General features: G+C 39.0%; 1 protein-coding gene across 1 annotated transcript in view; it reads right to left on the bottom strand.

Annotated features, from left to right (window-relative positions):
* Window positions 1-22365, bottom strand: part of Tspan8 (tetraspanin 8) — a 33818-nt gene extending 11453 nt beyond the window's left edge. The window contains exons 1-5 of the mRNA XM_021659187.2: window positions 21985-22365; window positions 12594-12656; window positions 7628-7765; window positions 6213-6287; window positions 6003-6110 (exon numbers count right to left, since the gene is read on the bottom strand). Of these exons, the coding sequence (XP_021514862.1) occupies window positions 6003-6110; window positions 6213-6287; window positions 7628-7765; window positions 12594-12656; window positions 21985-22044 (444 nt within the window). The 5' untranslated portion in view covers window positions 22045-22365. The remainder of the gene's footprint in view (window positions 1-6002; window positions 6111-6212; window positions 6288-7627; window positions 7766-12593; window positions 12657-21984) is intronic.
* Window positions 22366-25021: the final 2656 nt, after the last annotated feature.

Genomic DNA, 25021 nt, shown 5'->3' with positions numbered 1-25021 from the left:
GGGAAAAAAAAAATGTCATAGAGATGAAAGCCTAGACTAATCTCACTAAAGGGAAAGAGGATGTGGCTATGCTCCGAGAAGAAAAGCAAGAAAGTGGGTGTGACACAGAACATTACTGGATGAGGATGAGGAAGAAAATCTCTCCATCGTCTCCTAAGTCATCCTTTGGAGAGAACACTTCATGAAGAAACTGTTAGAAAAAGTTATTGAACAACAACAAATACTGGTTGATCTTTCAGGCATGGATTTAACCCCAGCATATCAGGAAACAGAATTGGGCAGATGTCTGTGAGTTCATGGACAGTCTGATTTACAGGGTGAGTTCCAGGACAGTCAAGACTATGTTGTGAGACATAGACACACACACACACACACACACACACACACACACAAAGTCTGAGCACACATCTTAACTCTCAGCAGCAGTTGGGAGGCAGAGGCAAATGGACCTGTGAATTTGAGGCCAGCCTGGTTTATAAAGTGAGTTACAGGACAAAGAGAGCTACTCAGAGAAACCCTGTCTTTAAACATAACCAACTTCTGGCTTAACTTGAGGCCCACACCAGAAGAGGGAGCCCATGTCCTAGACAGCCTGGATGGCCAGGAACTGGAGCCTGGATAGCCCAGAGACCTAGCATAGAACTAAACACAAGTAGAAAAAAAATTGCTTCTTAATAATATTCTGCTAGACTCATAGACTGGTACCTTCTCCAGTCATCATTCGGGCAGAAGATGGGAGTGGGTGCCCACACCATACATTATACAGAGAGAGAATCTAAATTAGAGGTATTCATTGGGTCCCTCCCCTTGGAAATTGGAAAACTTCAAAGAAGAGGGGAAGAAAAGAATATAGAAGTCAGAGGGGCTGGAGGATACCAGGAACATGCCCTATTGGATGAACAGGACTCATATGGGCTCACAGAGACTGATGTGGAAAGCTTGGAGTCTGCATGAGACTGCAGCAGGTCTCCTGAATGCAAGTTATAGTTAGTTGTGTTGCTTTGGGGTTTTTTTTTTGGGGGGGGGAGGGAGGACTCTTAACAGTGGGAGTGGTGCATCTCTGACTCTTGTGCCTGCCTATATGACTCTTTCCTTCTATTAGGTTGCCTTGTCCAGCCTTGATATGAGGTCTTCTGCCTTGTTTTATTGTTACTTGTTTTGCCATGTTTGGTTGTTGTCTCTTGGAGACCCACTCTTCTCTGAAGAAAAAAAGCAGGGGGAGTAGGTCTGGGGAAGAGGAGAAGTGAATGGAAAGCTAGGAGTGAAGGGAGGGGAAGGAAAAATTGTGGTTGGTATGCATTATAGAAGGATATATTTTTAATTTTAAAAAGAAAGAACAGGCTTCTAAAAGATAACAAAACATGACAAAATAATATATAAGATGAACAAAGCATAAAGTTTCATATTAAAGTTGGACACAGCAACACAACAGGAGGAAGAGTCCCAAGAGCCGGCAAAAAAGTCAGAGACCCACTCATTCTTATAGTCAGGAGGCCCATAAAACATCAAGCTATAATATATATGCCGAGGACCCAGTGTAGACCTACAAAGGCCTGGTGCTTGCTGCATTTGTTTCTGTGAGCTCATATGCACCTTGCTTTGTTGACTCAGGGGGTCTTCTTTTCCTGGTGTCCTCCATACCCTCTGGTTCTTATAATCTTTCCACCTCCTCTCCAGCAGGATTATCTGGGATCTAAGGGAGGATTTGATAAAGACTAAGGATTTGATGAGGACTTCCAATTTTTCCAGTTTAGACTCTCTCTCCAGGATGTATTGTATGAGAGATGAATCTACTTTATATGAATAAGAAGAAGAAAGAGAGAGAGAGAGAGAGAGAGAGAGAGAGAGAGAGAGAGGAAGGAAGGAAGGAAGGAAGGAAGGAAGGAAGGAAGGAAGGAAGGAAGGAAGGAAGAAAAAAGAACAAAACCACAAAAAATAGACAAAGAACTTCCACTCAATGGCTATAGTTAGGTGGCCATACTGTTCTTATTTAGAGCCCATCTTGCCAAAGTTTCAGTTGCTGATAATGGGATCTAATCTCCAGATTTGCTGTAAAGAGCAAAATGAGAAAACCCATATAAAGCGATAGGCCCAGTGCTCAGCATATAAAATCTACTTTCTAAATACATTACCACTATAATTTTCTGATCACTATCTGTTATACTGTCTGTGCTATGTTCTCAAGTGAACATGATCACTTCAACATCTTTATAAATGATTTAGGTAAAGACAGGGAAGTATGTGTCAGACACGGTAGAGCAGTGAAGTTGGAAAGGAGGTCCAAATAATGAGCTTAAACTAACAAGTTCAGTTGAGACAAATAAATCGTCTTGGGCTTTTGTTCAAAGACTGATGTCCAATCACATGATTCAATATTCTTATGATAAAAAGCTGAAATTTTAGGTAGTTCCAAGGTCAATATTAGCAAGGAGGGCTTTCTTCAAATAACCTCATTCTTGTTCCCATGACAGAGACAACTAATGGCTTACTCTTTCTGATTATGTAATTTTGAATAATATTAATCACTGGGAACTTGCTGTATAAAATAGAATATAAATCCCATATATATGATATCTATCTATATCACTCCATATTTGAAAAAAAAAGGAATGCCTGAGAGTTAAAGAAGAAAGGGAAGGAGATAGAAAAGCTAAAACTTGTTATGTTATCTACTTTCTGGACTTGCAATAGAGCAGTTAACAAAAAATTTTTGTCAGAACAAACTGTAAGTTGTATGACCATTGGATGGAAAAGGCCAGAGTTAATGACATATCACCCTTATATAAATATGTATCAAGAATTCTAAAGGGGGACATTCCATTGCATGTTAAGAGGAAATTTGTGTGGGAATTTCCTGAAATGCAGAGAAAGCCATACAATCTCTGAAACTTCTGTCTATATGTATTGTGTCGGCAGATAAAACAGAGTTTGGAATAGGACCCTCTTCCCAAAGAAATGTAACTAAAACAAAGAAAGCTAGATGGGTGAGCAGACAAAAACATGTTTGGGATAATAAAGCAATATGGTCCTAAATGTTAGGAAATAAAGCACAGACAACACACAGCACATTTAGTAAGTCACAGTTGGCAGCATCCTTAAATCCCTGGAAATGGGCAGTAAACACCTGCCCCAAAATCCTTTTGGATCTCTATGGTCTTTTATCCCAGGTCATCTTATTAGAGAAGGCCAAGATTGCTCTGTGTGCCTCATAGAAGGATGGAGGCTGCCTATATCATTCTGCATCAACTTGAATTAGTCTGTGCTCTAGGGTAAGAATCATGCAGGAGGGGCCTGGGCAAGTAAAGGGTACGGCTAGAAAAACAGCAGGAATTGAGGTGGGAACTGGTTCACATCAGATTTCTGCTCTGTTCTTGAAAACAATGTTTTAAGCAGAATTTATATAAGTTGGAATCTGTCCAAATAAGAACTTGTAAATGGCCAGAGAAACAGTGCCATATGATAAATACTTTAAAGAGTCAAGGTCATTTCAGCTTGAAAAACAAAACTGGGGAGTCAAACAACAGCTATTTAAAAAAAAAAAAAACGCTGTGTTTACAGACATCCATAAACTTCTTTTTCCTATGAGATTTATAAATAATTAAGACTAAATGAAGTGAATTCTATCTAGGGTGATGTGTTTTTTTTTTTTTAATTGAAGGAGAAAAAACTGATTCAGACTACTATATAAGTGAGATGAGCAAAAAGGGGTAGGCTTTCACTTCAATATTTAAACAGTAGATGGTAAATGTAAAATATTTCAACTGATGAAAATTCATCTTGAATAATGTATAAAATCCAGCCATGCTATAACCATCTAAGAATTGCTATGCCAAGCCACATCTACATGTAGTTATTATAATGAGATTTCTAAAATCTAATGGTGTCATTCTTTAAAGTCCATGTATTCACAAAGGGAAAGAAACACAGTAAGTTCACTCCAAGGATATGGAATGATAGACAGGAAGACAGAGTTGTTCAAGGAACCTTGACTAGACAAAGCTGAGGGGACACAGCTTTCTCAAGAAGTAGAACTTAGTGAAGATTAGGAAGGAACCAGATAGTTGAATACTCTTAGTGCTTCCATAAGTTTTGATTTTAATTTAAAAGCAAAAAGAGGAAAGAAAAAAAAAGAGTGGGGAGAGATGAAGGAAGGAAGAAAACAGAAAGAGAGAAAGAGCAAAGGAAAGAAAAAAGGAGAGAAGAAAATGGAAGAAAGCCAAGAAAGAAGGATGGAAGGAAGGAAGGAAGGAAGGAAGGAAGGAAGGAAGGAAGGAGGGAAGGAGGGAGGGAGGGAGGGAGGGAGGGAGGGAGGGAGGGAGGAAGGAAGGAAAGAAAGAAAGAAAGAAAGAAAGAAAGAAAGAAAGAAAGAAAGAAAGAAAGAAAGAAAGAAAGAAAGAAAGAAAGAAAGAAAGAAGAAAAGAAATAAGAATAAGGGGAAAGGGCTAGGGGCTAAGGGTCTCAATTTAAAAAAAGAAACTGTCGTGTGGATCTGGACTCAAAATCCAACCCCTTCGTTTGTTATCTGTCAGCCCCTCTCAACAATGGTGTGCGTCAGATGATGCCACCATCTGCTTAGGCTTCATGTCCTGAAATCTTTTATTGCAGCATTGGAGAACTTATATGAAGTGGGAACCGCAACAAGAGGAATCGCTCCCATGAATGGGGTACTGCTTGCTGTGAGGAGTGGGTGGTTTTGCAGGACTGAGTTAGTTCCTAAAAGAACGGATTGACGTAAGAAGGGAAAATGAGGAAGGGGATAAGATACATGTGACATGAAATTAGAAAGGGACTACTGTGGGCAGAAGGGTACCAGAGGTAGGAGAGGCCAAGAGGATCTGGGAGAAGAATGGAGGAAGCCAACCAACCACACAGCAAGGTATGTGTGGAAATGACACAATGAAAGCAATAATTAACACTCTGTAACAATCTGAGCACCCAAAGCAATATAAGTAAAAAACAACAATAAAAGAGCATGACTTTCTAGACCCTTGCTTCTTGTCTCAAGTGATCTGTTCCATATTTCCTCCGCCATTGTGATGCCCTCCTCCATGAGACCTCACAGAACTTCACAGATGATGATGAAGATGATGATGATGATGACACTACGCTCTCCACCCTCCAGAATGTTGAGCAAAACAAGCCTCTTTGTCTTCCAGGCATGGTGGCTCACCCCTTTAATCTCAGCCCTCGGGAGGCTCAGGTAGGCAGATCTCAGGGAGTTTGAGGCCAGCCTGGTCTACATTATGAGTTCCAGGACAACAAAAGCATAGTGAGACCCTGTCTAAAAACCAAGCAAACAAACAAAAGCCCCAACAGACAGACAAACGAATATATTTTATATATAAAATACTTATACTTAGTTTTGGGCATTTTGTCATGGCAATACAAAACAAACTAAGACACTAGTCCATGGGGTTGTGAGGAGCACAAAATGTTAGTTTAAAGTGGAGGGAGGAAGAGAAAGAGGTAAATTCCCTTTTAGACTGTAAACAATAAAATAGTCATTAGTTTGGTTCCATTAAAGCTTACTTTGATATAGATGTATCTTCTTAGTTTATGCCCTAAATGGCTTCAACTCATAAGGGATTGGATTTGAATGTAACAAACACTTTTTTTTCTTACTACATTGTGAAATAACAATCAGTCAAAAATCTTCAAAATGGGGAATTTATCTTCACAGAATACAATAATTTTTTTAAATAGGTATTGGGCTGAAGAGATGGTTCGCTGGCTTAGAGCACTGGTTACTGTTCCAGAGGACCAGTGTGAGATTCCCAGAACCCACAGGGCAGTTCACTGGCACCTATAACTTCAGTTTCAGGAGATTAAATGTCATCATTGGTCTTTGCAGGCACCGCGGATGCATGTGGTACACAGGCATGCACATAGCAAAACACCACACACATAAAATAATAATAACAACAACAACATTTTTTTAATTTTAAAATGAAACATTGACGATTTATATTCAAATTCCCAAGTGGTCAAGAAATTCTAATTACCTCTTCTTGAAATGCAATCATGGCCTTCTGGAATTCTTTGGCCTCCTCACTCGTGTCAGCCAAAAGCTCTGAGTTTTCATAGAGAGTTTCATTCAGAACTCGGCTAGACTGAAAATTGGGGGGAAAATATATTAAGTTATTCGCGCTAGGGTGTACAATTTCAGTGTTTTAGGCTTTCCCAGAGCTGTCAAACATCATCTGTGAACATACCTCAGATTTGAAAACAGCTCCTAAGATACCTGCTGCCACTTGCAGAATCAGAATCAGGAGCAAGAAGATAAAAAACTGAAAGACACAAGGATGGGTTATCCTCAGAGTTGCCAATGACTACCACAGCATTCCAGGGTCACGTGACCCCTGGCAGCCAGAACTGCCTGAGGATGGAGCCTCAGTCTCAGCCTGACTTTATTACATGGTTGTGTTGAAGCTTCAAATTCAAAATCTTTTACTGACCAGAAACTTCTGCTTCAAAAATTGATCAAGAAAAGTGGTTGTAATTAAATATCAATGGAAAGATTCTAGCATATGAAAGGGAAGTAGGTTTGACAGCTTAGAGGATCTGAATTTTATTTCACTATTCCTGTTTAAATCAAGGAGAACACATACAAGCTTACAACTGGTTTCCAAACAGCGTCTTCACTGTGGAAATCACTGGAACCATGTTCTCTGTACATCTCCTGAACTCTACCCATGTACCAGTCTGTTTTGAAAACAAGTTCCTCAAGTAATTAAATTTCCCAAATGGCAAAAGGGTCCTCATTACTCAAAAAGCTCTCACAGGAAGTGTTAGTGGACTCTGGTTAAACGTGTTTCTGCCTTCCCTCATCATAGATGGCTAAGGGCCTTTACTCTCAGATACGGACAATGCTTATTTTATTATACAAACAAGTTTAGAGCCATTCAAATTTATAACCAACAAATACTCTTACTTTCTAATAGTTTTATGAGATCTGCTCATTACTTTCTATGTATAAGTTCGAAAGTGAATGCCTCTGAGCTATCCCAGCTTCATCCATTCTTATGGGAAATTCGAAGTGACAAATACGATTATCTTTCTTGCAATTTTGTTGGCACAGCATGTACTTTATGACTTGGCTACAGTGCACACAAATGTATTTCCTACAATTGCTGAAAATAGCCTCTGCCCTCTCCAGCCACACCCAAGACATTCCCATTCCCTGAACACAGCAGCCCTGGACCCCAGGCTCTCTTTCTTGAGACTACAGCACACCCTCACCCACACAGAGAGATTATTCACTTCTACCTCTGGCTTGAGAGTTTCTTCCCCACCCTTACCCTTCTCTTCAGCTGCCCTCACTGTAGTTTTTACTTATTATTCTTCCCCCAATGGGTTCTGTCTTAAGTTTTCCTGTGTCTGGCACACTGAAGTATGGAATAGTGAAGGCATGACTGATTAAAATGTGTCTTCTTTTAGACTCTAAAGTGCAGAGTAAACTAAGATTTAAGCTGATGGAATTCAAAACCTATGCCATCGCATCCTCCATAATCAAATCCTCTAAAAGAAATTAGGGGTTCATCAAGCTTGGCAAGTCTTTTGACAGATCACAAGGACAGATAACTGTTGAGGCCTGAAGGGTGGGTATTTGGGTTGGTCTAGAACTCACCAAGAGAAGCATGCAGCGGCTTTCTTTCACAGCTCCACAGCATCCCAAGAAACCCAGAACCATGATGATGGCTCCAACTGCAATCAAGATATTCACGGCAACAAAAGGGTTTGTGCCAGCGCTTCCAGAAGTGACGATCTAGAAACAAAGACCAGATTGGTGCATGGATTATTTTTTTTCATATTTATGTTTCTTATTTTCCAAATACCCCGCAGGTACCCACTGGGTGCCAGGTCCTGCCCTGAGACCCAGAGGAGCTTTTGTGATCTAAACCAGTGAAAATCTCTGCCCAGAAGAACTCATATCCAATGAAAGGCTACCTTCCTGAGCTGTATTTCCAGCCTTGCGTTGTCCTAGAATGAAATGGTAGATGTTGAATGGATGAACTATAATGGCCTTTGAAGGAAAGGTGCATTTGGTCCTTTCGATGGGATCTTTGGTTTACACGTTGTATATTTTATACCTAGAGTATCATTATGAAGCCTTTGTTCTAATTATTTTGACCTGAAAACATCCCAGAATCTTCAAGTCGCTGCTGGTTACATGAATGAATGTCAGAGTCATTCATATCAACCCTTATCTTCTCATTCTCAGAAGGACTTAGCCCAGACACTTTAATTTGACCTGACTGTCAGATGATGGGATACTGAGGAAAACATCTGCTTATGGCAGGTGGGCTACCCATCTGGTATAATTCAGTTCTGCATGAAACACAAGTGTGCTCCTGCCCATTAACCTCACAGCACCCCAACCATATACTGCTTGTCCTACTGCAGGCATGAGCACTGGTCAGTCACAATTAAAGGTGGAGATTCTGTGCTATCATTCCGTATGTGTGCTGTATACAGTCCCTATGATCCCTGGAACCTGTGTACTAGGCTGCCTCTACAGGAAGGTACTCAAGACTCTGCCTTCTCTAATTTACCAGGCCACTCACAGGCTACCTCCTTTAACAAGCAATGCAAAAAAGTAAGTGAACGACTAGTGATCCTTCTGTTTTGAGGGCTTTTTTAATCCATTCACACCCTATAAGAAACATTTACTCAACAGTCGGTATGAAAGAGTATATCAATATTATGAAGGCCTAAATACAAATATCCTACATGAGGTCCCAATATGTTATAAGTTTGTAACCCTAGGACAGCAGGCTAACCTGAGCCTTTGGGGCCATTTTTGGTTTGTCAAAGGGAAATAGGCCAGTTCTGTGATTTCTAAAGCCTCCTCTGTCTGTAAAAGTATTTGTTGACACATAATGCTTACATTTACAAATTTAAAGCTTGCTTATGTCCTTTTTTATATTTTGGGGAGAGATTTTTGTTTGTTTTGTTGTTAAGATGAGAGCCAGACATCTCAAGAGGGAGAATTAGTTTCCTTTGAGGTTGTGGCTTCTGGTAGAGAGACCACACTGCTCTCGTGGATGCCCTCATCCATGAGTATATGGGCAGCGCAAATTGGACTTGGTGGCTTATTACAACAGGAACAAATATTAAAAAAAACAAATTTGGATAAGGTGGGAAGTAGACTGGGTGGATCTGAAATCAAGGGAGGATTGGGTGATGAATACAATGAAAATAACTTGCATAAATGTATGAGATTCGCAAAGAATTAATAAAATATATTTTAAAGGATTATGAAATTATTAAAGCCAGAGAAATCATTGTTGTTAACAAGCAGGCACAACATCAGAGACAAAACAGATAAGCCAGAGAAAGAGCTTTGGGAAGGCAGCTCTGTATGATCATCAGGACATGCTGTGATATCTAAACACAGCAGCAAGGTTGTTAGGACTCAGTAGAGAAAGCCGGGAGATGGGCTATCTTCACAGGGAGTTTAAGTACTGACATCTGTGCAGGCAGTAGTAGGACCCATGGTGACGGTGACCCACCTGGGCCACCCAGTGCCATGGACCAGACAAAAAGAAAGCTGCCTGCTGACCCCCCAGCAGTCACTACTGCAAGTTCAGCCCAACAAACACCTATTCTTACTGAAGAGTGAACTAGAAATCTGAGCTAGGTGTTTGTGGCAGCCAGAAACTGAGCAAGGTTGCCAAAGTTGTCCTGGATAAACAGAGTTTGTGTGTTTCTTAAGAAACACACAAAGGGGCTGGTGAGTCTGAAAGATGAGGATGTTAGGACCTTCTTTAGATTAGCAGAGATGTCCTGAAACAAGGGTGGTGCCCATGTTTTTGGCCTTGGGAGCTACTGAGTTTATCCTTACAAACAATCTTTCCAAGGCACGTTAGCAGAAAGAGATGTCACCTCCCTGTCACTCTTTTATGTGTTTGTGCTCATGTTGGCCCTTGTAAAACTACTAATTATATTTTCCCAGTAATAAAATTCAGCTCTTCACTCAGTGTTGATTCTTTGCCGCTCACTGCAGATGAACACAAATCAAGCTGAGCTCACATAAGCCAGGCTGGTTGACGTTGTCCTGGTATTGAGTCTTGTTCTGGTAGGAGGCTGACAGCACAAGGGTCTAAATGTAGCTAACAGTGCTGTCTCACCCCTCCAGTCCATTTCATTCCCAGATGTGGAGTCACTTTCTCTCAAGGACAACAGCTCTCTTTTAATATGTTCAATGTGTGCTTCCTAACAGACTAAACACCAAGTTGCTTAACAGAAACACTGGGAGAAAGAAAATGTTGACCAGAAATCAAATAATGATATAAAACTCAGGCTGTGTACACATTTTTAAAAGCACTTTTAAAACATAATCTAGAGGAGTACTCTTAAAGGGATGGTTGTTAATTTTTGTTTTTAATTATGAACCTTAATGTCAGACAGATTATATACAAACCCTCCTCTCAAACCCCAGATTCCGGGGCCATCAGGAACTTAGAGCCACATTTATCGGCATAAATAACAGATGGAATTCTCATGAACTGGGAGGCAAGACTACCTGCTTCATCCAGCCGCTCCCAGTTCATTCATCTGGTGAAGTACAGAATAAGGAAGTAGCTAACTGCCTCTGGAATTCGCTGAACTCTTTTGGGACAGAAGAAAGTCATAAAAGGCAGAGCTAGAGAAAGAGAGGGAAAGAAAGAAGAGGAGGAGGGAGGGAGGAAGAGAGAGAGAGAGAGAGAGAGAGAGAGAGAGAGAGAGAGAATATTTCTGGAAAATCTGTCCATATTAGAAAGAAAACAAAGCAGCCCAGCCGTCAGTTTACTTTTAATACTTCTTCTCAACCAAGCTGTGTCCCAAGGCATTTAGTTCTACTATAATAAAATCTAAATAATTTTAAAACATTATCTTCACTTCTAGCTTAATATTATCTTTATAATATTCTATAGGAATCAAAATTCTTCTTAAGGGAGGAAAACCACTGGAGCAAAACCTTTGAAAAGGTTCTAACAGTAGACAATTTGACCCTGACAGGAGCCTGCCCTCACAACCGAGGGTGAGAAAGCTGCTCTGCAGGAGCTAGGAACAGTAAAGTGGGGTGACAGGGTACTCTTTGAACTGAGAGGAAAACAGAGAATGAAAATAAGAGAGACAAGAAATGGAGCCAGCCTGGTGTTATTTTGGGTAAATCTCGAACAATGACCTCCCCACACACTCGCGCTTTCTCCCTTCTTGCAGATTTGTGACACTTCAGCATGGAATAGACAAAGAATCTGTTGAGTCCAAAGGGCTGGAATTGTGCCTATAACCTAAACATCCAAACCTGGGGACATCCTGCTAAGAGCTTTGTCCCTGGGATGAAAAGTCTTGTAGTGTGGGGAAATGGGTCTTGTTAACCATCTGTACAGTCAAGAAGCTGAACACTACCTGAGTCACTCTAGCGTGAGTGGCAGCCTCTACTTGACATGGTTGCCTCAAATTCCAGTTGCAAGAGGTAAATACCGACTATCCTTGAACTGTGCTGCCCTTGAAACCTAGAGTCATGTTCTTCTCCAAGAAGACATTTCATCTTTCAGTTTGGACCAAGCACCCTGGGATGAGCTACGTGATAATCAGAATGTAATATAGAAGTTGATCTTGGTGGAGAGGAAAGATCTTCTGTGTCTCCAAGCTGTTGGCCAGCCTGGCCTGTAGTAGTGGAGGAAGGCAAGATTTTGCCTAGACCCCTTCCTACATCTCCTTCTGTTGAAGTCTTTCTAGCTTGAGACTAATGATACTAGAACTTGGGAAAGAGCCCTACCAGGGGCGACACATGTTATTAGGGAAATTGGGGTCATTGCTCAGTGTTCTTAGTCTCATTGAAAAAAAGAATTTAAGAATGGGCTCAGAAGAAAGCTTAAGGAAAATTTTATTTGAGCTTGAAAGAAAAACTCCAGGGCAGATGAGCTATAAATCTTGTCAGATTCCTGGATGAGGAAGATAGTTAAGAGAATGAGAGCCACCATGCTATTCGCTCTGGGCTGGCATGCCTGTTCAGCCATAGAGATCAGACGAACAGCCATATGGAAAAACAGGCTGGGTGGGATGGTGGTAGAGCGAGCCTCATGTCAGCACCAGGCAGATGAAGGACTCAGAAAAGCAGGCAGGCTCAACCCAGTTGTATGTGTGTGCTCTGTTATTGACTACATAGAGGGCTGGGACTCTGGGATGGCAAAATTCATTATCTCATTAAGGATATAATTCCTTCTGTGTTTTTTAAATGGCTTAAGATAGATCAATCGGCCTTCCTGAGGACTGGTCCCTTGGACAAGTGATTGACTAGTCCAATCGGATTGACCAACTCTTAGCATTTTGTGTAGCTTGGAACCTTAGATTTCTATCCATGCCAGGAAAATAGCTTTCCTTTAAGTCACATGGATGTTTCTGTAACAACAGCACACTCCTCTCAGCTCTCCAGGACTGCTCCATGCAAGGCACATAATAAGCATTTTGATTGCCTAAATTATAAACCAACATAACGTCACAAGTGATAACTGAGGCATTATAAGAAAAATGTTATAGAACAATTACTATTTGTCATTGCTTTTCATTATGGAGATAAAGTTGCTTCGTGTATCCATATTTACCTCTTTACCATCCTTGCTGACTCTTATCCATATCGCTAGTGCCAGAATCACTGTACCACATACCTGTAGACAAGGAAAACAAAATGTTAGAATACAAAGATAAGTGAGAGAAGTGAAATGCTAATTCCATAAACTCCATTTATCTGGCTGCTGCGACAGTTCATGGATAACCAGACCATTACAGTGTATAAGAATGACAAGAATAGCAGCCCATTCATAGTGTTAAGCCAAGAAGAAACTTTTGCTAGGAGAAAAAAGACATTTCCCATTATCTAATTCCAGTCATGTCAGTTTTTTTTCTTATGGTTTAAAGATAAGATAGCCTTAAATGTACCCCTGAATTAGACTCTTGGACTCCAGTCATCATAACTTACTAATCATCCAATATGTATTCAGTATTTCTGAAGAAGATAAAAGTTTGCAAAGACAGACAATAGTACAACATATGACAAAATGTCAAACTAAGCAATGATACTATATATCAATTAATATTTTTAATGCAAATAAACTTTTTTAAAAAATATGTTATTTCAGGTAATAAGGCTACCCAGAGAAAAGAAACAATGAAGAACAGTATTTGAAGTCTTAAATCCCCTTAATGGCTTTTCCAGATTATTTAATTTGGATCATGGCCAACACATAAAATCTGAAGCACATTTTACCTTAGTGTCAGGAAAACTCTTGTCTCTCAAGGTTAAAAAAGGAAGAGATATACTAACAGCCTCAGAAAATCAAAGATGCATTATTCCATAGATACACTGAGAGCAGCTCCAGTAACATACCAGACATAGTAGGTGTTAGAGGACTTTCTAAATGTTTCTGACCTTTCCATTCTCTTACAAAGAAATTTCTGAGGTCTCCCAAATCCAGTGACCTTGGAGTGTCATTGCTTTCATGCATACATGGTTGAACCATATGCGTGCAACCCTTCAGCAGAACCGTTAATGCTTTCTCACTAAGTTTTCAGTAGAAATCAGGTCAAGGGGATTATTTAAAACAAAAAAAAAAATGTTTTTTAAAGGCAGTGCACTGAGCAGCTGAGGAGACGTGGAATCTCTGCTGCCTAAAAGACCTCAAGAGTCTTCTAAGTCCAAACTGTTTGTTAAGATAAAGTAACTGTATCCTGATAGATTACATTCACAAGGTTGAAATCCAGGCCAACTCCTAACCAATCAATCCTTCCTCCATGCTTTAACTCCTACAAAAATTGCCCCAATTATCCTAACACAATTTAAAAAAAAAAATTCTTTGTCTACTAGCCAATAGCCTCTGCAGTTGACTATCTTACACACAGGCATGCATAGATGTTATACAACATAAATTAATAGAAGTTTAGAGTTGCAAGCCTTTTTGTCCCTTGTTTCCAATAAAGCTAATATTTACAAATGAAGATAAGGGCCCATGAAAGCGGTTACTAGTTAGCAAGTCAGAAACTGAGAATTAATGCCAAATAATAATAAGACTTTCTGATAGTGATTTTGTAATAATCACAGTTTTCTTGCTTATGAACTGATTTTCTGGGTTTTTTTCTTCTCCCTTTGCAAATATATTTGTAGTGATCATATTTTTTAAATTTTACTCTTTTTGTAGCATAGATGATGATATCTTTTATTTACTTAAACAGACAATACTAGTATATGCACCATTTAAGTAGTTTTTAACTTATCTATTCACTTATTACAATTTATTCACTTTGTATACCAGCTGTAGCCCCCCCCTCGTAATTTCTTACAGAATATTTTTATTTTATTATTTTTTCTCTCCAAACTCCCAAGCTATCCTATCTCTCTTCCCACCCAATTTCATATTTTCTCTCTATTGAAAATAAAACAAAATAAAAATCCACTAAAAAGCATGGAGTCTGATTTGAGTTGGCCAACTGCCCATGAGTAGCCAGTCTGCCTGGAGTATGGTTGCTATGCCCAGCATCACTCCATTGAAGAAAACTGATTTTCACTCTCCCAGCTGCTATCAATTACGAATAGCTCCTTGGCTAGGGCTGGGAGTTTGTGTTCATTTTTTGTGCTGGGATTTTTGTCTCCCTTGAGTTGGTACAGATCTCAAACATGCTTTCACCATCTCTGTGAGTTCATATATGTATCTACTGCATGAGAAACCTTCTCTGATGAGGGTTGAGGGGTGCGCTGATCTGAGTGTAGTAATACGTCATCAGGAGTCATTTTATCACTATGTTCATTTAGCAATAAAATAATAACAATAGGTTTTCCTTTGGGGCCGCATGACCTATCTAGTCTCAGGTCCCTGGCCTCTTTAAGGGTATCAGGAATGGGTTCTGTCTCATGGAAGCCATCAAACAGTGGTTGGTTACTCTGATGTCGTTCGTGCCACTCATGTGCCAGTGGGTGTATTTTGCAGGCAGGTTGTTGTTATAGCTCTCAGCGGTCATAGCTGGGAGAAACTGATGATTGCTCTTCTCCTTGAGTAGCCTGTATAACACTTAGGCAGTAGGAATGGGGCTTTCCCTGGGTACCAGCCGGATTTCTCTATGTGTGATAACATGAGTGTGTGATGTCTTAAGCAGTAAGGTGTTACCATCAAGCTGCAGAGGGTAGCTAACAGCATTAGCAATTGCCTGCAATGTTTGGGGGAGTGTATGGGACCCTTCTGGCCAACAATTCAAAAATATGTAACTCAGTCCTGGCACTGGGAGTTTCATTTTAGCGTTTGAGGTGTAGTTGGAATACTAGCTTCTCCCATTATACGGTAACTCCACCTAAATTTCTTTCAGATGTGTGTAGACTTTAGGAGGCTTCTACAGTAGCAGGTTTTCATATGGCTTTCAAAAGGCCTTACGTGCTATTTATCGCTCTCCATATTGCCTCCCCTGTCCTGATCTTAAATTCCTCACACCCTTACACTGATCACCTTGATAGCTACTCTGGCTTTTAACTTTAACCGCAAGTAATGTCAACTAACCTAGTAACTATTATTTATATAGAATTTATCATACTGTCAAAGAGAAAGTTGTTTGTTTCTTTTTTTAATTTTAATTTATTCACTTTGTATCCCAGCTGTAGCCCCCTCAAAAAATAAGATAAGAATAATAAAGAAAACTTGGAGTAAGAATGTGATATTCTTTAAACCTTTATTTCATTTTGTATTTCTATTTATTTCACTTTTTTGAAGTACTTATAATACTTATATCTTAAATGTATATCTTATTTATTTGACCCTCAAACAATATTAGGTTTTCTCAGCCACTGAACATTATCTGTAACAAAAACATTGAAAAGAAAGAGTATTTCATTATTTCAAAAGTCAAGAATAGTTTGTCTAATTTCAGTCTTCACAATTAGACAAACCCTTCTGCAGATATTGAAATTGGCTAAAATATCATGTCCATTCCCACTGCTACCTCTCTTTTCTAATATTTTAGTTTTAAAATGAAAATATATTGTTTAAAACTTTCTCATCTCATTGGATCAGCTCATATGTGAGGATAACAAGCTTAATATCATTAGAACCTTCATAAATGCTACCGCTGATCTTAAAAGTAGATGTGTCTTCTGTCAAGTTGACTAAGTACAGAGCAGTTCATTCTTATTGCTTTTAGGCAGACCAACATAGTGAGTTCATGAGGCCATCCCCATGCCTTTCCTTTAAGTCTAAAGATTTGTTAAGTTATTAAGATATACTTAGATGTGGATATTTTTAGCTGTAAGACTGTGAAAAGAAAGGAATTAATTAGTTGGCTCTAGGCATGGGCATGTATAACTAACTGCTCCATCTTTATTCTGGTCTCACTTTCAGGAGAGACATTGTGCTTTTTACCCAGTTCTAATTTGACATCTTTGATTTTTACAGTTAAGATGTAGCTGGTCTGAATCAGTATTCTGAGAAGAGAGGCAATTTTGGTGTTTGCATATGGACAAGCAATGGTCTGATCAGTATCTCCCTACTCTCACACACTGTTTCAATGCCTATATTAAGAAATAAGATTTTTAGAAGAAAATTTAGGTTGAATGAAGTCTTCAAAGTAGACTCCTAATCCAGTAAAATTCTGGACCTTTGAAGAGAAATCTTTCTCTGCCCATTAATTAATGCCTGGGAAGGACCCTGTAAGAACATAGGAAGAAGGCAGAAGACCCTTGCCCAGATACCCTGCTGGCAGCACATCAATCTTAGAGCTTCCGGCTTTCAGAACTGTAAGAAGTTAATTTTGTTTCAACTACCAATCCATGGTAATTTCTTATAGAAGTCCAAGCTAATGAAGACAAAAAAATATGCTGAAATCAACAAAATATCAGGAAGAAAATAGCAAGACATCATAAGGAACTATCTTTTGATTTGAGTTCTGCAGGACTTGACAGACATGTACGTGGGTACCTAGAAACCCAAGCTCAGCTTACAATAGTTCCCAATGGTCATTAGTGGAAAGAGTCTGTATAATCAACACAACAGGCTTGAAGCCATTTGTGTGGGGATATCTGGGGTCTCCTCTATGCAGACTGGTGGCCCACATCATTGGGGGTATCATATATATATATATATATATATATATATATATATATATATATGGGTATCATTTGAGGGGTGAGTTTTTCTATTAAGAAGCAATATGAGCCATCATTGGAATAAAAATAATATCAATTAAATTACTGCATACAAATCCTTGCTTATAAGTTGTCATAAAGTATCTTAGTTAACCTTTACAGTCAATCCTCCTAAGTGCATTTGATGCATGCACAAAGTGGAGCACAGAGTAGCCAATGAGCATGTCAGCACACAAAGCAAGAGGGGGCAAGATTCAGGATCTGGATCGCAACTGGTGTGAACCCACATTTTCTTCAAATTTGTTTAACTGTGATGAAAAGAATTCTTGCCTTATCATAAATTCTTTCTGTCTTAGTTCCTCTTTTGTTCCAAAATCCAACATAAAAATTTACTCATTGGGATATGAATAGCTTCCTATCTTTTTTCATTAAAATGCCTATAAAATGTTGACTGAAATGCCATTTTTTATCGGGGCTTATTGTTATTTTGAGTCTCTTATGCACATTAACATACTTAATCATCACAATGATCCAAAGAGGTGGACAGAGCTATGGTCATAATTTGTGGAGAGGACAAACTGTAAAGTACAAAGAAGCTATTTCCTCCATGGAAAGACAGCTGGTGAAGAAATAGCACCTGTTCTACCTAAGCTCATGACAACTAGGCATTTATATCAACACTGTTGCCACAGTTCAACTGAATAGCGTTAGTTGCGCAGTGAAAAGCAGCTACTGTATTAACAAAGTTCATAAGTTTCAGTCCCGCTCAGCTGTTTATTGTGCGTCTTTTCATCAGCTGACAGGATAAAATATAATTGTGTCCTGTCATTTGTGATGTACCCTTATCTCAATGTCTGCTTTGCATCCAAGCTCTTAATGAAGCTGAGCACATCCACTGTAGAAAAGACAATGAACATTGAGTCACTGGTTCCTGGATTTGCTTCATGTTCTGACTACTTTCTGAACACTTCAAACTCCCTTCCTTATGCATTTATCATTTCAGGGGCAAATGTCTGGCCTTCCAGCTTAAACCCTTTCTGAAAACTAGTAATGTGTCACTGTGCTTTTTGACATGAGACCTGTTGGCCACACGATGCTCTGAGTCTAGAATTTATCCTGCATCTTCCTACAGAAGTCCCATACTCTATGCTTACCCAGAAACCCAGGAAACAGTTTCTTTGATACTCCAAGGCCTGTCCTCTCTAAGACGGGTGTCAGAAAATTTGGGCATTTCCTCTGTTTGACATAATAGTCAGGGAGATAGGTTTTGTATCTGCAATGTTTCTCTTATTGACAATACCTCCAATTCTCCCATTTGCAGCAATCTCCATCATGATTAGGAGTGATTTTCAATGCATGTGTTTTTCTCCCAAGAGCAATTCTGTCAAATGCAAACCACCACATACTTGTGTGGCATATCAAGCTCGTCCTGAAGGGAAACCAGGATGTTCAGATCAAATGACCACATGCATATCTCAGAGATATTTCAACATCTGGCCCGACTTTACCAAAGCCAAGTTTCACAAGTCAGAACCAGAAAGACTGCATTTTAAACACACAAGGCCATGGACATCTACAAGAAAACCACATCAATGGGAACACTAAAATTTTTGCGTAAGTAAACATTAAGAATGTGACAAATTGCTAATTTTCTATGAAGGATCATAACTTTCCAACTGAGAGCTCTGGACTGAGGGGAGACAGGAAAGGGAAAATAAGAATGTCCCCTTGCCTCAGGACCAGCTCCAGATGCCTAGATTTTTATTTAAAATGCTGATGTGACATATGGCTAAGAAGCTTTCATTGGCCTTTCCAACTATTGTTCTCACCAAGACTCTCCGTCCCTTACACAGAGATTGCAGGTCCCACCACACATGACGATGAGTCAAATCCATGAAGGAAGTTAATCTAACTGAAATCTGTAATATCAGAAAGATTTCAGGTGTGAGCCCAGAGAAGACTAGATTGCAACCATAAAGTAATCAGAGTTCCCCAGGAAAGCTGGGACAGTGTCTGGGAATAAAAAGGTGCGCATTGAAGACAGCTGCAACTGACCTTGAACTTTATCTTAAACCCATTATATATATATATTCCTTTCCTGGATTATCTTTATGTTTTGTTTTCGGTTAAAATTTGGATCTATTGCAAATTCCTGTTTGTGAATTAGACAATGAATTCACAATTTCCATCTTCCCTTTGCATTTTCTGTTTATACAATAAAGATGTATTTTAATTTCTTCCTAATTTGAAGGTCGTTTCTGGCTTGTGTATTGTCAGACACATTTTTTAACATCTTAAACCCTAGTCATTTATTATGTTAATATTTATTAATATTTGCTTGTTTAAATTATCACAAATATATGATTCCATACATATATCATAGAAACATAAACAACGGCTACAATTCTGTAAAAGAAATAAAGAGATTACTATTTTTTAAAGATATAGGTAGTTCTAACTCTTTCCAGAAAATGAACAAACGACTCTTGTAGCACTTATTAATAAAAAAGTGATAAGAATTATTATAATCATATCAAAAAGAACCAGAAGCCAACTTGAAGTGCTTTTTGGCAAAAAGCCAGAATAAATTATATATCGATAAGGATAAAAATTGTGTTGAACTGTATTTTTATTTCATAAGGAAGACATATATATATATATATGTTTTCCTTATGAAAACATCCATAGATAGATAGATAGATAGATAGATAGATAGATAGATGATAAAACATCACATATATTTATATACGTATCTATACCTCTGTAGGTGCATACACACTGGACGCCCTGGAAACCAAACAAATTTCTCCTCAATTAACATATGAAGAAATACTGATAGCTGTAGGTTAGTAGTCATTTCAGTCTTTTGATGAACCAAGAATGAACTGAAAAATCATCACTAACAGTGACGCATCCTGATGAAAGACCATAGCAATATTTATGTAATAGTAGTTTCTCCCTCACAAAAGACCAAATCCTGTCAAGCAGTCTGATGCCATTACTAACTTACAGAAATACAGAAGACAGAAAAGTATAGTAAGGTACACCTTGGGTATGTGAAACGCAAAATTCAAACTATAGAAACTTCAATAAGACCAACAGAAAAAAACTACACAAAATTTCAAAAATGGAGGTAAATGATAAGGTTTGAGGGAGAATCTACAGATTAAAATTGCTGCACAAACTGTTTCAACTGACCCAATCTGTGGACCTTTTCTGGATAACAGTTCAAATAAGGTGTTTGAAGCAATTGGAAATTTAAACCCTGATCAAGAAATTCATATGAAAATTTTAAAGTATGAGAACGCTATTGTAGATACATTAGTAAATGTGATTTCCTTTCAAGACATATGCTAACATATTGATAGTTGAATAATAATCCTAGTATTTTCTTCCTAATTACCTGGGCAAGTAACTGAGAACACACATGTACAGATTGGTTTCATGGTTTCAGAGGCTGAGTAATGGAGTTAATTTTCCAAATTTGTCTTTATTTGTGAATGTTGGAAAGATTTTTAAAAAGCCAGAGAACAGATTCATTTCTTCCTTTATATTCTCCTCTTGATGACTTTTATAATTCAAGAGAAGCCATATATTAGATTACTTTTTAAAATTTGCACGTATTCCTGAGCTTCAAAATATTTTTCTAGTTTCTAGTATTTTCAGAATCAGCCCATTTTAGGAAAAAAATAACAAAGTAGAAAGGACAAAATATTCAATTCTCTTGCTTATTTATATAAATAAATACTTATTTAATTAATTTCGTTCACTTATATGTCACCTATATTTATTAGGGCCATTGAGTGGGAAGTCATTTCAGACCATAAAGTTACATTAGTTTGTTTAAATTATCATTATTTTAATGAAATAGAAGTTTATGAGATTGGAGCTTTGCTTTCACCCCAATGCCCTGTCCATCTCTCTATTTAGCTCGTTACACAAAGACAAGAAGAGAAGAAAAAAATTATTGAACTGATACCAGCCATCTCTCTATTAAAGGCCAAAAGGTTAAGACACAAAACCAGAGCTCCTCATTCTTAATAATGCATAGCTACTTTTCAGTCTAGAAAAAGCACCCTGGAATATATCCATTGCTTTACTTGTGGACAGATTTCAGTTATCCCATATACGTACAGCGGTAAGTCTATTTCCCCAACATCCCAACCCACCCCTTCAAATCATGATACTCATTTTTCAGTGTTAAATGATACTTTCAATGTATTCATTTTGGCAACATCAACAGACTTCCGCAAAGCATAATTTGCAAGATACAAACCCTGTTGTTTGAAAAAGAGAGTTGATGACACATCAAAATACTGACTTCAAAATACTAATACGTAGTCACTGGTTAAGCTCAATCTTATGATTAAATATTCCTACTGCTTCTCCTGGAGTAGTTCAAGACCTGTTATTTTTCCTGGGGGCTCTGAAAATGGTCCTCTCATTTATTTATCTCCCCATCAGCCACTCGTCAGTCACCTGTTTTAAACCCAGATATGAAGGGGAGGGAACCAGAAGCCATGCTGAACCAAACTGTTTTCCTTAGAGTCCTAAAGCCAGAGAACACTGATTGACATATAACTAAGAATAATTGTCCTTCAATTAAGGGATATTTTCCTCTGTGTTTAGTCTTGTAACAATATGAAAACATTTGGGAAATGTTTATCTTCTAAGAACTTGAGTACACTTTTTTGAGTCATTGGCTTATTATCAGTTCCCCAAACAACCAAAGAGAAACAAACAAATCTAAACATTTAAATGGAAAATGTCTTTTCCTCCTTATCCTCTAGCTCTGCATAAGTCTGTTCTTGGTTATGATATTTATCTCAAGATCCTCTCTCTTGTACAAAACTGATAATTAAAAGAAAAATACTTACCCAGAACAAGAAGTTGAAGAAAAACATAGTATATTTTAAACAGCCACTCACACCTGCCATTTCAGAGAAGGGACAGCCACCCAGGTACAACCGATGAACTAGTCTCTAAGGGCCTGTCCGGCAGTAGGCTCTGGGGGATTTGGCCTGCAGAGATTCGTGTGCCTGCAGCTTCAGAGCAAAAACAGAGAGCAGGGAAGTAGACGTAGACGGAAGAAGAAAAAAAAACAGTTATTGAAGTGGATAAAAAATTAACCCACACATTTAAATATCTCAGACGTTATCTTGAGGCGAGTATGTTCTTTTCCCTTGTTATGGCTCCTAAGGCATTGGGCCAGGATATTTATGATCTGTTCTCAAAGCCTGCTCCCTCTAGAGTAAACAGATATCAAGTTAAGGGAGTGGCCGGAGCAGAGGTGGAGAATGGCACAGCCAGAGAGTAGGTGGAGAGGCTGGCACTGCTGCCCTCTATTCTAACCATGCGGAAATAGGCTGTCAGGCTCTCAGATAAATGGGCCTTGTGTCTTACTTCATTTTGCATTACGTTTTGATAAGAGCACAAAGTTTCTTTCAAATGCAGCAGTAGGTACCTGGAAACCTGCAAAGCGTCCAGGCTTAAGTTACAGCAATCTTGCATCCTGAAACAACCATTAATGCGTGCTTTCTTTCTTACACTGTGTGTCCTGTTTGTTTTGTTGTTGTTTTGTTTTTCTCCAAAAGGAATACCAAAAGAGCTCCCTTAAAAACCTGTCTCTTTCAAGAACTGAAGGGGAGGTGGCCTTGTACGTTAGGGTAAAACCATTCAGGGTTTTTCTTTACCTCTTTGTAGGGAAAAGAAAAAAGAAAGAAAATCTCCAGAGATGCTACTGACTGCCCCCACTGTGTTCAGTTTATGACTCAGTAGCCAGGGTTGATAGCCCAGTTTGTTTTTAAGGTGGACTCTGGTTTCTTTCTTCTGAGAAATGACCTACAGCAACAGTTCCACTCTAACTCAGTTTCGGGTTCTAGGCAGTTGACAAAGAAAATTCCTTTGGGAACGTGCTTGTGGGCTCCTGAAAGCAGCTCATTCATCTATTTGTGGTGCTAATGGGATTAACCTTCACCAGGTAAATGCAGGATTCTGGGAACTATTTAGACAACTTACTTTGAGAAAACAACCTGGGTCTTGGATCTTTCCATATCCTGCCTCTCAGAGGACCTTCCTTGCCTCCTAAAAGGAGTTTGAAAAATAATTCCTTCAAGTCTTTATTACATGCAATTATAAAAAGTAACCGGGGTCCTATCCTACAAAACAAATCTTTCTAATTTTCACTGATATATGGCTTTACTCTGTAACTATAAAAATCTATTTCTGATGCACTGTTAGCAGTAATATTTGGTAACAGGTCAAATTTAGGATTAGTTCTCCACTGGTCAGTAGGACTGTGAGCTTCGGGAACCAGTCTCTGCCCACCCCAGCACTGCCACTACAGATGTCTGTGATCTGCCTTATCACTTCCCTTAGATGCTGGAGAAACAAAGCTCTCGGTGCCTCCGCCACAGGCACTTTACTGGCCAAGCCAGCATCTCCCCAGCCCATGCCCACGATCTGCACAGACCCCTCTGCCCTCTTACATTCATTTATCTGTGTCTCTCTATTTGACTATTTATGCCAAAAGAGCAGAGGTCCTGGCCCGTTCCCCTTGATAGTCATAGCATCTTACACTGGAGATAAAAGAGAGTGGGCCTGCAAGCCAGGTGCCCAGAAAGTCCAATTAGTGACTTCTTCGTGGGGCTCCCTGGGAAACTAGGAGCATGTTATTTGTTATGATTTATTTAAACTATGCACGATGGAAATGGAGAGAGAGAGAGAGGGAAGGAGAGAGAAAGACATGGGGAAGTGGGGGTGCCCCAACAGAGAAAGGAAGAGGAGAGAGCAGAGAGAGAGAGAGAAAGAGAGAGAGAGTGGGAGACCTGAAGTACTTGGCCCAGATGATGTTATAGGATACAGGTACTGACATAGGACATTGTCAGGACCCTAAAGGTCCCTAAGGACAGGCCAGTTGAATTACCTACACAACATAACAGTATCCAAACATCAATCGCATTGCTGTATTTAAAACCCTTCAGGAACTGTTAACTTTCTAATATTTATGCTGCAATGCCCAAATAAACATACCCATAAAATTTCTTTCTAGAAAGATATCTGGAACCAGTGTCACAGATATGGGCATATTTTCAGAAAGGTGGATGTAAACAAAAGCTCAAATTGGATACTTTAAGGAAGTGTCACTCCAGGCTATCTAGGAGGACAATGCAGCCAGTCCTGATGAGACCTGATAAGCTAGGGTCAGATGGAAGGGGAGGAGGACCTCCCCTACCAGTAGACTTGGAGAATATCATGGGAGGAGATAAGGGAGGTAGGGTGGGGCTGGGAAGGAATGAGGAAGGGGGCTACAGCTGGGATACAAAGTGAATAAACTGTGATTAATATAAAAATTAAAATTAAAAAAAAAAGAATGTGAGTGCAAATGCAAGGACTATTTTTTTTTAAATCTTAAAAAAAAAAGAAAGTGTCACTCTGTTCACAAAACTGGCTTTTGACAAAGTCTCTTCTAAAAACAAAATCATGTGATGATTATCAGATCTAGATTCTGTCCACCAGTGTCAACTGTTGAATTTTGAAGTTTGAGTCATTTAGCACCTTAATTACTATGGAGATTGTGGTCCAGTTATTCAGATAATATAGCAGGGTTAGGGTGGAGTGCGGTGGGTGAGGTGAGGTGAGGTTGGAGGTCAGTCATAAATCTTAGACCTTATAAAATATCAAACCAGGAAAGAGGGGCAATGGCAAATAGGATATTGTAAGGACAGATGACAACTAGGAAAAAGGGCAGAAACTTCCAATAAATTTAGATAAAGTTGCCCTAGTGTTGCCATCATGCCAATTCCTGTCACTCATAGTACAATGTACAGGGTAAATAAAGGAGGGTAGAAATCAGGCCTGACTAATCATAGAAACCTCCGTGGCGCTGTCACCACTGAGTCAAGTTTGCTGACA

The sequence above is a fragment of the Meriones unguiculatus genome, chromosome 2 (assembly GCF_030254825.1).
Source record: "Meriones unguiculatus strain TT.TT164.6M chromosome 2, Bangor_MerUng_6.1, whole genome shotgun sequence".
NCBI lineage: Eukaryota > Metazoa > Chordata > Mammalia > Rodentia > Muridae > Meriones > Meriones unguiculatus.
This window is presented reverse-complemented; position numbering and strand designations above follow the sequence as displayed.